Source organism: Heteronotia binoei, chromosome 4, assembly GCF_032191835.1.
Source record: "Heteronotia binoei isolate CCM8104 ecotype False Entrance Well chromosome 4, APGP_CSIRO_Hbin_v1, whole genome shotgun sequence".
NCBI classification, from domain to species: domain Eukaryota; kingdom Metazoa; phylum Chordata; class Lepidosauria; order Squamata; family Gekkonidae; genus Heteronotia; species Heteronotia binoei.
In genome coordinates this window covers 97,133,560-97,147,788 of record NC_083226.1, presented here as the reverse complement: position 1 = coordinate 97,147,788, position 14,229 = coordinate 97,133,560, and the positions used below count along the sequence as shown (strand labels likewise).

The following is a 14,229-nucleotide window of genomic DNA, read 5'->3' as shown; positions in this document are numbered from 1 at the left end:
AAAAGAAAAGTCTTACAAATAAAACATTTCCCTTCTTTTAAAGGTATGGAGTCTGTCTAACTTCAGTCTTCTTCATACTTTTATCAACGAACATTCTCGACAGTCTATTTTCAGAAATCTTGGGACAGGTGTCATGCAGATTGAGACAGGACCGGCAAATCACATATTCTCATGTGGAGCTGATGGGACAGTAAAGATGAGAATCTTACCTGATCGTTTTAGCTCATTCAGTGAAGTGTTGAAAAATGATGTAAAACTCATGCTCTAATGTGGTATTATCTCTCTGTTTTCCCTGGAAAATATTTTGCAAGCAGTTGACAAATGTAAAGTATGATAATTATACAACTACCACCAGAGTGACAGTTCCCACTGTTTATATTTATTTCTTGGAGCTTTTTAGTCCTTGATGCACTGATGCCTTAAAGGTTAACAAGTTCCTTCTAGTATTTTGCCTAAAGAATCTTATATTTATAATGTGTATGTTGCTAAAGTGTTCTTCATTCTTAATTTGTGATACTGCCTCATCCTGTGTAGGAAGGTGACCATGTTCTTTTAATTTACGTTTCTGTAAACCGCATGGAAGCCTTATGATATCATCTCTTAGTCGGATAAATAGAACATTGCCAAATTCCTGCTTCAAGTTGGCTGTGAATATTACTTGCCTTCATATAAAACAAACTCTTGCCTCTGAAGAAGATTCCTATGCTATAATGAGAGTTGCTGGTGGAGGCATTTTGTAAGGCATTCTTCCAGTTGAGACACCATCACCACCTAATTTATGGGAATCGTAATTTATCATTCTTACAGTTTGAATTCTGTCTACAGAACTGAGACCTGAAAAGATGGCTGCTACCCTTAAACCAAGATATATATATATATATATATATATATATATATATATATATATATATATATATATATATATATATATATATATCTGAGCCCATTTTCAAAATATGCAAATATTGTGTGAATATTTCCCTCATAAAACTGTATAAGGATGATATTAAAATTTTCATACACACAACTTTAGTGTTAACAGGAAGAATTATCATTGTTTTGCATAGGATACCAGATCTTTCTTTTGTAAAGTTGTGTTTGAACTGTAAGTAAAATTACAGGAAGTAGATAAATAATGTTATTTACTCTTACCAATGAATTTGTATTCATTGGGCCCAAAGATGCTGATTTTTTTCCCCAGCACATAGTATTTAGCTTTGAAATTATCTTTCTGAAGCAAACAAATTTTAAAAGAATGCAAAAGAAAATGTCTATTATTGTAGTGTGTTGCATATATTATAGATTTATAAATGAAAAAAAAAATCAAAGGTATATTGAGGTAAAGATTTTGATGTTTCTTTTTTGCCAAAATGTAAAATTGTATAATTGTATACATTACCTGTTTTGACAAAAATATACAAATGCACAAGGCCTTTAGCATTTTCTATGTGCGAAAATCAGTTGATGTAACTGTTTTTAGTTACACTTTTACTTTAGAAGTGCAAAAAGCCTGAAAATGTATAAACCAGACAAGAGACTGTTTACTCAAATGCAAATGATAAACTTTTTGGTAAAATATTTTATGAAAAAAGGAAGATTATTTCATGTAAAGTTAATTTGTTTGGGAATGGATGGTGTAAATAAAATGGAAGGGCCTGAATAATGAACTTTGTAGTATTCTCAGAACATTAATTTTAAAGGTTTAATTATACATTTTGTAAATTTTATATCATTTAAAATCTACTTTTAGCTCATTTCTATGGAGCATTGGGTGAACAGATGTATTTACATATTTAACGTTATTTTAATTCCCCCCTCCCCCAATAACATGCTAGTATTGTTAGAGAACAAGAACACTGAAGCATCTCACAGAACTGGCAATGCTTTTTATGCAATTAATCTTTATTACTTTTCCTATGCATTACCTGTTATCAAGATTCTGAGTTTTGAAATATAGTGCTTCAGGTAATTCTGATAATCACATGGGTGATTCTGATAATAGTCTTATTGTGTTCATTTGTTAGCAAAATTGCCCTCAAAAGAGGTTTGGGGAATTGGTCTGGTGGGCAAAGATGACCAACTAAAGTTGGGTAAAAACCTTTGTATACAGGAGGTGGTCTCCCAAGAATTTCCCTTTAAATAATAGAGAACATTTTGGTAAACTAAAAGTTATTTTTATTAAGAAATCATTCACTCAAACAGGGTAGACAATTCATACAGCAGTCATACAGTTCCTAAGAAAAATAGAGGTGAAATTGATATAGGGGTTACATAAGGGTAAAACATAGACAGGGTGATACTTTACCTCTCAAAGTCTTCAGAAGAAAACACTCCCAAAAGCGATGACAATATGGGAGTTGGGGGACAAGTAACGACCAGCGTAGCATGTGATAATGAACCCACAACTGATCAGGTTTATGGGGGTGACTCAAACAGCAGGGTAGAAATACTGACTGAGGCACACCTGAATAGCCATGGATTGGCCTTGATATAGCCAAGTTTGTGCCCTCAGGTGATGATGTCACGTGGTCTGTGACATGTAGGTCAGATGACCTGTGACACTGCATGACAGCAGTACATGTGACTCCTGATGTCACAAAAAGGGGCGGAAAGGGGGGAGGCACCCAGAGGGTTGACAAGATTAGTGAGTCACGATGAGTTTACCTAATGTAAACAACCTTAAACAAAGGAAAGGATTGGTCAGTTTAGAGCCACATTGTAATCTACTGTAACACCATAGCTAACACAATGGGGCTGGTCTGCATGACAGGATTATGCCCTCAGTGACAATCTTTCTCTTAGGCTTCTTTCTGTCCAGTGATCTTCTCAAATTAAAGTGCAAGTGCTCCAAATCATCCCATGTCTGTAGTATCTTCAAATCTCCATTAGATATCTTTATAATTTCCAAGTAGCATATTTGAAAGCTTCATAGTCTCGGAGAAATGAATTCTTCAGCAGTGTGTATAACAGCAGCCTCTACAGCAATGCTAGCATATACTGTTTCTGATTACACCTTCTTCGTGGAGGCATTCCCCACACATCAGTTCACACCGGATCACTATGTACAGCACTCAGCATGGAGAAAAGCACTTGCACTTTAATTTCCCTGCGGGAGTGGGTGAATAGTCTTTAAAGTGTTGGAAGTTGGAAATTGACACGCTTACTGAGAACTTTGAATCTTTCTTACTGAGAACTTTGAACCTTTATATGATTATTTATCTTGGCAGTTTGTTATATAAAATGTTTGAATACTTAGATTTATAAATAGTGCGATTGATTTGAATTTTGGTTTTGAAATAGTTGTTCATTATCGTTCCACAGGTTTTTTTGGGGTGCGTTTGTGATAGCTTTCTTCTGTGGTTCTCTAGAATTGTTTAGCTTCTTGGGGAAGCCTGATCTGGAAACCTTCTATGCAGGGAGAGGCACAGTCACAGCAATGGCAGGAACACGCAGGAAGCTTCCCTTGGCTGGAGTGTTTTGCTGCTTGGCCACATACACAGAGTGAAATGTTCATATTGGACTGGTACTCATGTACTGGATTGGACTCAAGTAGGTTAATAGTCCAATGTAGCTCGATATGTGCGAGTGTAAGGTACATAACTAAAAGTCCAGGGAGTGGCACCAAGGCCAGAGTGAACGCAGTCCATTAAAGATGGAGGAGGGGGCTTTGGGCTTACAATTGCAGCTCTATCATGTGCCTGGTGGGCCTGAGTTTTGTAATCTGTCTCTGAAACTTGTTATACCAACAGACAGTTGTTTAAGTGTTGCAAGTCCCTATTGTAGAGCTAATGCAAACTTGTTAGCAATTATGGTCTGCTAAGGTTGCAGAAAAATGTCCACACAACTTTTTATGCTGTTCATACATTCATTTTCCACATTCTGCTGTAAGATTGCAAATGTTGGTGCTGTAACCATTTTATTCCTTTAAAGTCACTGATTATATAAACATTCAGCTTCATCTTAAATTCAAGAGAGATGTGGGTAGAGGCATTTCAGCATTTATGATACTTCATATTTGAGATACACAGATGTTTTAATGTTTAATGCTTCTAAACAAATAATAATTTTGTAGTCTTGGCGAAACAATCTGTTAGGGATTTCTGTTTGAAATTCTATTTCTTTATCTCAAACAGTGCGATGGATCACTGGATCAAATAATCATTGAGAGGCATTTAATATAAAAAAGCAAAAACGTATTTATTTCTACAGGGAAAGGGAGATAAAACAACGAACACTATAGAACTACATGCTTAGACTAGAAGATCATGTACTTAATGGAAGACCACTTCCTCCTCCTTCTTGACCTCTGTGCCTGAACAAAGGAAGTCACCTTACTAGCTGACCAAACAAAACAGGTTTTCCTGCTTCTAGATCTTGATTGACAGCAGTCAATATCTTCTTCCTAGGTCATGCAGACAATAGGGAATCAGGCACAGTGTTACCCCTATAATGACTGGAACTTTATAACATTGCAAAGGACATACAAAACATACATATTTCCAACACAATAAAGCAGAGGATGGCTGTGATCACTAAGATATAATATAGTAAAACCCTACACTAGGCTGCTTTAAGAAATGAATAATTCACGTAGTCTTTGAGTTCTGCCCGCTCAGTCCCAGACGGAGACCCTGGGTTCTTTATTACTCCATTTCAATATTATTTCTTCAGTGGAACAAGCTTCAGTCAATTACATTGGACACGTTGCAATCTTATTCAGTCAACATATGATTTCTTTGTTTCCAATTTCTGTATATAGTTTATGTACAAATTATTCTGTATATGGGTTCAGGCCTCATGTATCATCAATTACATTGGATGCTCTTGATGATACATGAGACTTGAATCCATATACAGAATAATTTGTACATAAATTATATAAAGAAATTGGAAACATAGACTTAAATAAATGTTTACTGAATAAGATTGCAACAAGTCCAATGTAATTGATTGAAGCTTGTACAACTGAAGAAATAATATTGAAATGGAGTAATAAAGAACCCAGGGTCTCCGTCTGGGACTGAGTGGGCAGAATTCAAGGACTACGTGAATTATTCATTTCTTAAAAGAGCCTAGTGTTGGGTTTTGCTGTATTGTATGATTTGTATACCGTCACTCCATTTTTGTATTGTATATCTATTGGGTTTCTCAAGAAAAGTCATGTAATCTGATTTTTTTTTTTTTTAGAAAGTTATTACCTTGCTGCAGACATAGTTTGTGTTGATTTCATAAGACCTTTGATAAGGTTCCGCATACTATTCTTGTTGACAAGTTGGTAAAATATGGATTGGATCTTGTTACTGTTAGGTGGATCTGTAACTGGTTGACAGGTTGCACCTGAAGAATGCTTGTGAATAGTTCCTCATCCTCTTGGAGAGGAGTGGCTTGTGAAGTGCCTCAAGGATCTGTCCTGGGCCTGTTTTGTTCAACATCTTTATAAATTATTTAGATGAAGGATTAGAGAGAATGCTCATTACATTTGCAGATGATACTAAATTGGGAGTGGTAGCTAAAATGGTAGAAGACAAAGTCAGGATACAGGATGATCTTGATGGGCTGGAAAACTGAGCTAAAGCAAACAAATAAGATGGATTTTAACAGGGATAAATGTAAAATTCTGCATTTAGGTAGGAAAAAAATCAAATGCATCGTTATATGTTGTGGAGACTTGTCTTGGTAGTAGTATGTGCAAAAAGGATCTAGGAGTTTTAGTAGACCATACACTGAAGATGAATCAGCAGTGTGATACGGTGGCTAAAAAGGCAAATGCAATTTTGGGCTGTATCTGCAGAAATATAGTGTCCAGGTTTCACAAAGTGATGGTATTGCTGTACTCTGGTTAGACCTCCCCTAGAGTATTGTGTTCAGTTTTGGATACCACAATTTAAGAAGGATATAGACAAGCTGCAATGTGTCCAGAGTATGGCAACAAAGATGGTGAGGGGTCTGGAGACCGTTCTGTGAGGAAAGGTTGAAGGAGTTCAGTATGCTTAGCCTGGAGAGAACTGAGAGGTGATATGATCAATGTTCCCTCTAAGCTGCAGTTTTGTGAGCAAAAATTCTACTTCGTTAGCTTAAAGTTGTGAGCTACAACATAAATTAGTGTGCTCTGGGGTCATTTTCCTGAGCTAAGACAAAAATGTGTGAGCTAGCTCACGCTAACAGCTTAGAGGGAACATTGGATGTTCTTAAAGTACTTGGTGTCAAAGATATAGCTGGAGTTGTTTTCTGTTCCTCAGAAGGTCAGATGAGAACCCACAGATTAAAATTAAATCAAAGAAATTTGGCTAAACATTAGGAAGAACTTCCTGACAGAGTGGTTCCTCAGTGGAACAGGCTTCTTTGCCAGGTGGTGGGCTCTCGAGGTTTTTAAACAGAGACCAGATGGCCATTTGGCAGCATTTCAGAGAGTTCTGAGAGAGAGCAGAGAAGCTCTGAGAGAGAGCAGAGAATAAGTGATATAAGCTGGGGAAGTTGCTGAGAATTTCTGAGTTTGTGTGACTGCTGAAAATTCTGAGTTTCTGGTTGCTGGGGAACTGCTGTCTATTTGGTTTGAGTGGGCTGAAGGTGAAGGTGATTGTTGCTGATGGATTAGGAGTGGCTGTGTTCTCCGCCCTCTTTGCATTATTAAGCTGAGCCTTGCCAGAGAGCTAAAGGGCTCTTGGCCTGTGGCTCTTAGCCTGGGGACTGTGTAAGGACTAGGAACCCAGATCCCTAATTTCCTAGTGCTCCCAATAAGGTAACTTGACCCTCCAGAAGGGGAGCCACATAAACAAACAGGATTTAAAGGGGACTGTATATTTTTTTAAAAAGCTATCATGAAGGTAGAATGCCAGCAGGGGGGTGGGGGCTTTCCAGTGTTTTGCACTGAGTGTCACATGTATGACTATCTGCACACAGGACAGTAGTCTTGGGTGTGTTCTCGATGCAAGCAGCTCCTGGTCCTCAGGGAACGAGTTCGTACCCTTGAGGCCGAGGTGACTGACCTGGAGAAGCAGAGACAGTCAGGCACTCGAGAAAGAATCTTTGGGACGTATTAGATGAGCCCCGCTCCAAACATGGCAGCCCCATTGCTGCCAGGGATCATGAGGGTCGAGAGGGAACAGGGCACCGTGCTGATGATAAGGGGAATGCGCCCTAAGAAGGGACCTCTTCTTCAGTTGGTGAGCGGGAATCTTTTCACGCCAAGGAACCATCCCTGGGCAGGGGGAGAGGAGGGTGTCTTGGTAGTTGGTAATTCGATCCTTAGCAAGTAGACAGCTGGGTGGCAAAACCGCGTACTGACCATATGGTGACTTGCCTGCCTGGTGCGAAGGTAGCAGACATTACACGTGTAGTAGATAGGCTGATAGACAGTGCTGGGGAGGAGCCAGTGGTCGTGGTGCATGTTGGCACCAATGATGTGGGCAAATACAGTCATGAGGTCCTGGAGGAAAAATTTAGGCAGCTAGGCAGGAGACTTAAGACCAGGACCTCCAAGGTAGCCTTCTCCACGTGCAGGGCTGGAGAGACAGGCACAAATTAGAAGTCTCAATGTGTGGATGAGACAATGGTGTAAGGAGGAAGGGTTTAAGTTTGTTAGGCACTGGGATGCTTTCTGGAACAAGCGGGAGCTGTACAAAAGAGACGGTTTCCACTTGTCCCCAGATGGAACCAGGCTGCTGGCGCTTAAAATCAAAAAGGTGGCAGAGCAGTTTTTAAACTAAATCTTGGGGGAAAGCTGACAGGAGATGAAATGTCTCTGGTTCGGGAGGCCTCAAACTGGAGAGCCAGTTTGGTGTAGTGGTTAAGTGTGTGGACTCTTATCTGGGAGAACCGGGTTTGATTCCCCACTTCTCCACTTGCACCTGCTGGAATGGCCTTGGGTTAGCCATAGCTATTACAAGAGTTGTCCTTGAAAGGGCAGCTGCTGTGAGAGCACTCTCAGCCCCATCCACCTCACAGGGTGTCTGTTGTGGGGGGAGAAGACATAGGAGATTGTAAGCCACTCTGAGTCCCTGATTCAGGGAGAAGGGCGGGGTATAAATCTGCAATTCTTCTTCTTCTTCAAAGAGATGAAGGGTTAGCTGTTACTTTTCTACCGGGTAATGGATCAGAGTTGTCCACTGAGATGGTGACAAAAAGTATGGAGTGTCTGCCAAAGTCTCAAGGCGGCAGGAGGAAGGTTGCGGGCCTAACTTGCCTGGGAAATTATAGATGTTTGTATACAAATGCTAGAAGTGTTTGAAGTAAAATTGGTGAGTTGGAATGTTTAGTGTTGGGGAAAAACATAGACATTGTGGGAATTTCAGAAACTTGGTGGAATGAGGAGAATCAGTGGGACACGGTGATTCCTGGATATAAGTTATATCGGAAGGATAGGGAGGGAAGAGTTGGAGGTGGGGTGGCTCCGTATGTCAGAGAGGGTATACAGTCCAGTAAGACTGAGGTCAAAGAATTAGATTCCCTTCTAGAAATGCTTTGGGTTGAAATAGAGGGCCCAAAAGGAAATTTAACTATGGGAGTTTATCACCCACCAAAACAAAAGAAAGAGGACGATTATAATATGATGGAAGGATTAAAGATAGTGGCTAACTGTAAAAACTGTGTCGTAATAGGTGATTTTAACTACCTGCAGATTGATTGGGTCAATATTTGTTCAAGTCAAGAGAAAGAGACTGAGTTTCTAGATGCTCTGACTGTGCTATGGAGCAGGTGGTAACAGAACCTACCAGGGGTGGGGCAATCCTGGATTTGGTCCTAAGTAATGCCCAAGACTTGGTGAGAGATGTAAAAGTGATCGCACCGCTTGGGAGCAGTGACCATAACGTTATTGATTTCACCATTTGTATAGGGAGTTTCCCCAAAAGACCGGCACAACCACGTTTAACTTTAAAAGGGGTAAATTCTCTGAGATGAGGAGGCAAGTGAAGAGGAAACTGAAAGAAAAAGTAAATACAGTCAAAACCCTTGAGAAGCGTGGAGGCTATTTAAAACTACAATCCTAGAAGCTCAGATAAAATATATACCAGGAAAAGCACAAACAGGTATAAGAAAAGGCCTGCATGGTTAACAAACAAAGTAATGGAAGCTGTAAAAGGTAAGATGGACATCTTTAAGCGGTGGAAAGCTAGTCCAAGTGAGATTAATAAAAGGGAACACAGGCTGTGGCAAATCAAATGCAAGATTGTGATCAGGTAGCCATAAAGGTAGTATGAGGAGCATATTGCAAAAAACATAAAGACCAACAATAAACATTTCTTCAAATATATTAGAAGCAGGAAAGTGGCCAAGGAGGCAGTGGGGCCCTTGGATCACCTAGTGGTAAAAGGATTACTGAAGGAGGATAGGGAAATGGCTGAGAAGCTGAATGCATTTTTTGCCTCCGTCTTCACTGTGGAAGATAAGTGTTTTCCTGCTCCAGAACCACTTATTTTGGAAGGGGTTGAAAGACCTGAGTCAGATTGAGGTGACAAGAGAGGAGGTCCTACAACTGACAGACAAATTAAAAACGAGTAAGTCACCAGGTCCGGATGGCATACATCCAAGAGTTCTGAAAGAACTCAAGCTTGAACTTGTGGATCTTCTGACAAAAATATGTAATCTTTCATTGAAATCATTCCTGAGGACTGGAAGGTAGCAAATGTCACCCCCATCTTTAAAAGGGGTTCCAGAGGAGATCCAGGAAATTACAGGCCAGTCAGTCTGACTTCAATACCAGGAAAGTTGGTAGAGACCATTATCAAGGAGAGAATGAGTAGGCACATTGATGAACACAAGTTATTGAGGAAGACTCAGCATGGGTTCTGTAAGGGAAGATCTTGCCTCACTAACCTGTTACATTTCTTTGAGGGGGTGAACAAACGTGGACAAAGGGGACCCAATAGATGTTGTTTACCTTGACTTCCAGAAAGTTCCTCATCAAATGCTCCTTAGTAAGTTCGAGAGTCATGGAGTAAAAGGACAGGTCCTCGTGGATCAAAAACTGGCTAATTAATAGGAAGCAGAGAGTGAGTATAAATGGACAGTCTTTGCAGTGGAGGACAGTAAGCAGTGGGGTGCCGCAGGGCTCAGTACTCAGTCCCATGCTCTTTAACTTGTTCATTAATGATCTGGAGTTGGGAGTAAGCAGTGAAGGTGCCAAGTTTGCAGATGACACTAAATTGTTCAGGGTGGTGAGAACCAGAGAGGATTGTGAGGCACTCCAAAGGGATCTGTTGAGGCTGGGTGAGTGGGAGTCAACGTGGCAGATGAGGTTCAATGTGGCCAAGTGCAAAGTAATGCACATTGGGGCCAAAAATCCCAGCTACAAATACAAGTTGATGGGCTGTGAACTGGCAGAGACTGACCAAGAGAGAGATCTTGGGGTCGTTGTAGATAACTCACTGAAAATGTCAAGACAGTGTGCGATTGCAATAAAAAAGGCCAACGCCATGCTGGGAATTATTAGGAAGGGAACTGAAAACAAATCAGCCGGTATCATAATGCCCTGTATAAATCCATGGTGTGGTCTCATTTGGAATACTGTGTACAATTGTGGTCACCGCACCTCAAAAAGGATATTATAGCATTGGGAAAAGTCCAGAAAAGGGCAACTAGAATGATTAAAGGGCTGGAATACTTTCCCTATGAAGAAAGGTTGAAACGCTTAGGGCTCTTTAGCTTGGAGAAACATCGACTGCGGGGTAACATGATAGAGGTTTACAAGATTATGCATGGGATGGAGAAAGTAGAGAAAGAAGTACTTTTCTCCCTTTCTCACAATACAAGAACTCGTGGGCATTCGATGAAATTGCTGAGCAGTCGGGTTAAAATGGATAAAAGGAAGTACTTCTTCACCCAAAGGGTGATAACATGTGGAATTCACTGCCACAGGAGGTGGTGGCGGCTACAAGCATAGCCAGCTTCAAGAAGGGGTTAGATAAAAATATGGAGCAGAGGTCCATCCGTGGTTGTTAGCCACAGTGTGTATATATATGTATGTATATACATATGTATGTATTTACATATATATATATATAAAAATTTTTGGCCACTGCGTGACACAATGTTGGATTGGATGGGCCATTGGCGTGATCCAACATGGCTTCTCTTATGTTCTTAATGCTGATTCTGTGAACTTAGGCAGATATGAGAGGGAGGGCAGGAAGGGTATCAGTCCTTAGTGGCCCTTCGTCTTCTTCATGGTCTCTGTGCATCACACCCTTGGGTTTACAGGCGCCAACCGGTACTGAGAAAAAAAATGGACATTTAAGGTATCTTTATTTATCTGTAGCTTATTTATAGCTACAGATTCCTTATTTATAGCTACAGCACAACCGCCCCTCTGGGCTTTGCTGTCTTCCGAAAAGAAAAGCACAGCACCTAGGGTTGCCAAGTCCAATTTAAGAAATATCTGTGGACTTTGGGGGTGGAGCCAGGAGACACTGGGGTGGAGTCAAGATCAAGGCTGTGACAAGCATCATTTAACTCCAAAGGGAGTTCTGGCCATCACATTTAAAGGGATGGCACACCTTTTCAGTTCCTTTCTTCCATAGGAAATCATGAAGGATAGGGGCACCTTCTTTTGGGGCTCATAGAATTGGACCCCCTGGTCCAATCTTTTCGAAACTTGAGGGGTATTTTGGGGAGAGGCATTAGATGCTATATTGAAAATGTGGTGCCTCTACCCCAAAAAACAGCCCCCCCAGATACCCGCGGATCTATTCTCCATGGTTTTCTATGGGAATAAATCTCCATAGGGAATAACAGAGTTCCCAGCAGACATTTCCCTCCCCTCCCCCGCTTTCTGACGACCCTGAAGCGGGGGGAGGGCCTCCAAACCAGGGGATCCCTTGCCCCCACCTAGGGATTGGCAACCCTAACAGCACCTTAAGGATGTAAACCAGCTCTCCTGCTTTCCACGCGCAACCCACCCTGCACACCTTTCAAACTTGTATCAACTTTCCCTCTGCGCTGAGCCCCAAGAGGCTCCACCCGCCTTCCTCTCTGACTCTCATGACTGGTCCAAAATCTCAAACTCCCTTTCCTCTGGCTCCGCCTACGCCTCTTGGCTTGTCGGTCCGAGCTGCCCTGACGCCTTCTGAGCGTTTGGACGTGAAGCTGGCAAGGTGCTGCCGATAGCTGCTGGGGTTCCTCCCGCTCTTTTCCGTCCGCGGAAACAAAGTAAGTGACGTCGTCACGGGGGAGAGAGACCCTGTGGGCCTGGTTTATGGGAGGGGGGGAGAGTAGCTCGCAAATATGGGGGGGAGGAATGTGTTTGTGTCTGGCATGGCTTTATGTTTGAATAATAGGAGAGAGAGAGACCGCGCGGGACAAGCAGGCGTCTGCAGTACTGGACTTCTCTCATTTTCCCATGAATGAATGAAACTTTGTTGATGTTAAAGGTGCTACTGAATTCAAACTTTCTCATGAACGTGAGGTAAACGACTGACTGTATTTTGCTGAGCCGCCCCTGCTCATCCATTAAAGTAGTGCGACATCCTTTTTCGCCTGCTTTAGGGATCAAACTTCTGTCCAGAACTGCCTGGTTCTCCAGTCAAGCCACCCGAGCGATTACCTGGGCGAGTGCCGACTAAGCGGATTCCTTTCGCCTCCGGTCTTCGAGAAGGAGGGAGGAAGTTTGTGGGTGCACCTCGCTGAGGATGGCAAAATACCTTGAAGGGACGCTGGGCACGTTTCAGCAGTTCTGTTTGTGAGACAGGATGTTCAAGGAGGTGCCTTTCCCCTTTATCGCAAGAGCCAGATACAAAGCTGACTTTTCAAGCAAGAAAGAAATGAATTCTTGTCAGGTTGACTCCAACACTTTTTGTAAAAAGTAACCAGGGAGATCGCCCCAAGTCATATAGTGAAGCAAATAATGTTGGGAGTCATATGATGTGTCTCTGAAAGCGTTTTGTTGCTGCATCTTATGTACATTCTTTTCTCTCCCCTCTACCTTTTTGCTCCACTCTAGGGTTTATTGTGGGCGTGGCCTACTTGGTGAATTCTGCAGAAATTATCCCCTGAATTGGGTATTTCACCCTGTTGTTTTCCCTGGAAACTCATGGAAAGAGCTTGTACATTTGAAGATGAAGTGCCATGCTAGAGTGCACCTATAGTATTTACACTATGTGAAGTTTGTGTTGTTAGTTCACTTGGAATAGTTAAATGTCAACATAAAACTTTAAAGTTGCCGGTTTCTGGGCCATCTACTAGAGAAAACTTTCCAAAAATAGCATAAGTAATGTATTTGTCTGTAAAAGGTAATTTAAAAGTCTTGGTTAATGGTAAATGTAAACAGTAGAATGTACATGAAGATTGAATGGTATGAAATCGTTAGATGTCTTGGTCCCCTCCCCCCCCATCCCAGAGATATGTTTGGGTTTTCTTGTTCCAAAAGAAGGATTGCTTCAAGTTGTTAAAAATACAAAAACTTAAGTGAGCTAAAAGCAGGAAATGGTACCCACCAATTCTGTGAATTTGACTATAAAATAAGTGAATTATTAATGAATTTCCTGAGAGCAAGGAGGTTCCAAGTAAGTTGCTGCTGTTTAAGTTCCTAGAATAAACTACATTTGTGATGCTTGATGACACTTTATAGTGCTTAACAATAACAGTGCATCATTCAACTGACTTTGAAGTTAGGATTGTAAAGATTTCATGGACAGTTCCTGTGGTAAAATGGGTAGGGGATATGGTTTCAGTTGTACCATTGTTATAGATATATAATTCCAGTCTTTCTGCCTTTGCTTCCTGCCCTCTCCTCCCTCTCTGTCTCTCATTTTCTCTTTCTCCTCCTTTTCTCTGTCACTCATGGACCGATTTCACACTAGGGCTTGTTCCAGGTGGAGAGCCCTTTTGTCCCCAGGGCTTCTCTTGTTTTTTGCAGAAGCTGCTCCAGAGCTGCGAGTTGGCGCACGGCTTTTCCGCAGCAAGCAGAAACCGCTTGTAAGAGGATCTGGCTTGCTGTGGAAAAGCAGCGTGCCAACTCGCAGCTCCAGGGCAGCTTGTGCAAAAACAGAGAAGCAACAGGAGCAAAAGGGCTCTCCACCCACAACAAGCCTAGTGCAAAATCAGTCATGCTCTATCGCTTTCCTCTGACCTTCCTGTCAATCATGCCTTCTCCCCTTCTTTCTCCCCATCCTTCTTTCTCGCTTCTCCTGAGTGCCTTCTGTCACTTTCTCTCTCACCCTCACTAAAAAGCCATGTTTACCTATATTCATACTATCTCAGAATGAATATATACTGATTTCTTCTCAAAGCTGTACC

At 41.5% G+C, this 14,229-nt stretch overlaps 2 protein-coding genes across 4 annotated transcripts in view; both read left to right on the top strand.

Moving 5' to 3' along the window:
- The window catches only part of DMXL1 (Dmx like 1), a 209,517-nt gene extending 207,850 nt beyond the window's left edge, over positions 1-1,667 (top strand). For all 3 annotated transcript variants that reach the window (XM_060235556.1, XM_060235559.1, XM_060235558.1), the window contains one exon: positions 44-1,667. In XM_060235556.1, coding sequence (XP_060091539.1) covers positions 44-268 — 225 coding nt within the window. In that variant the 3' untranslated portion in view covers positions 269-1,667. The remainder of the gene's footprint in view (positions 1-43) is intronic.
- A 10,396-nt stretch (positions 1,668-12,063) lies between these two features.
- TNFAIP8 (TNF alpha induced protein 8) overlaps positions 12,064-14,229 on the top strand; it is a 57,974-nt gene continuing 55,808 nt past the window's right edge. The window contains exon 1 of the mRNA XM_060235555.1: positions 12,064-12,144. The gene's annotated coding sequence lies outside the window, so the exon portion shown is untranslated. The remainder of the gene's footprint in view (positions 12,145-14,229) is intronic.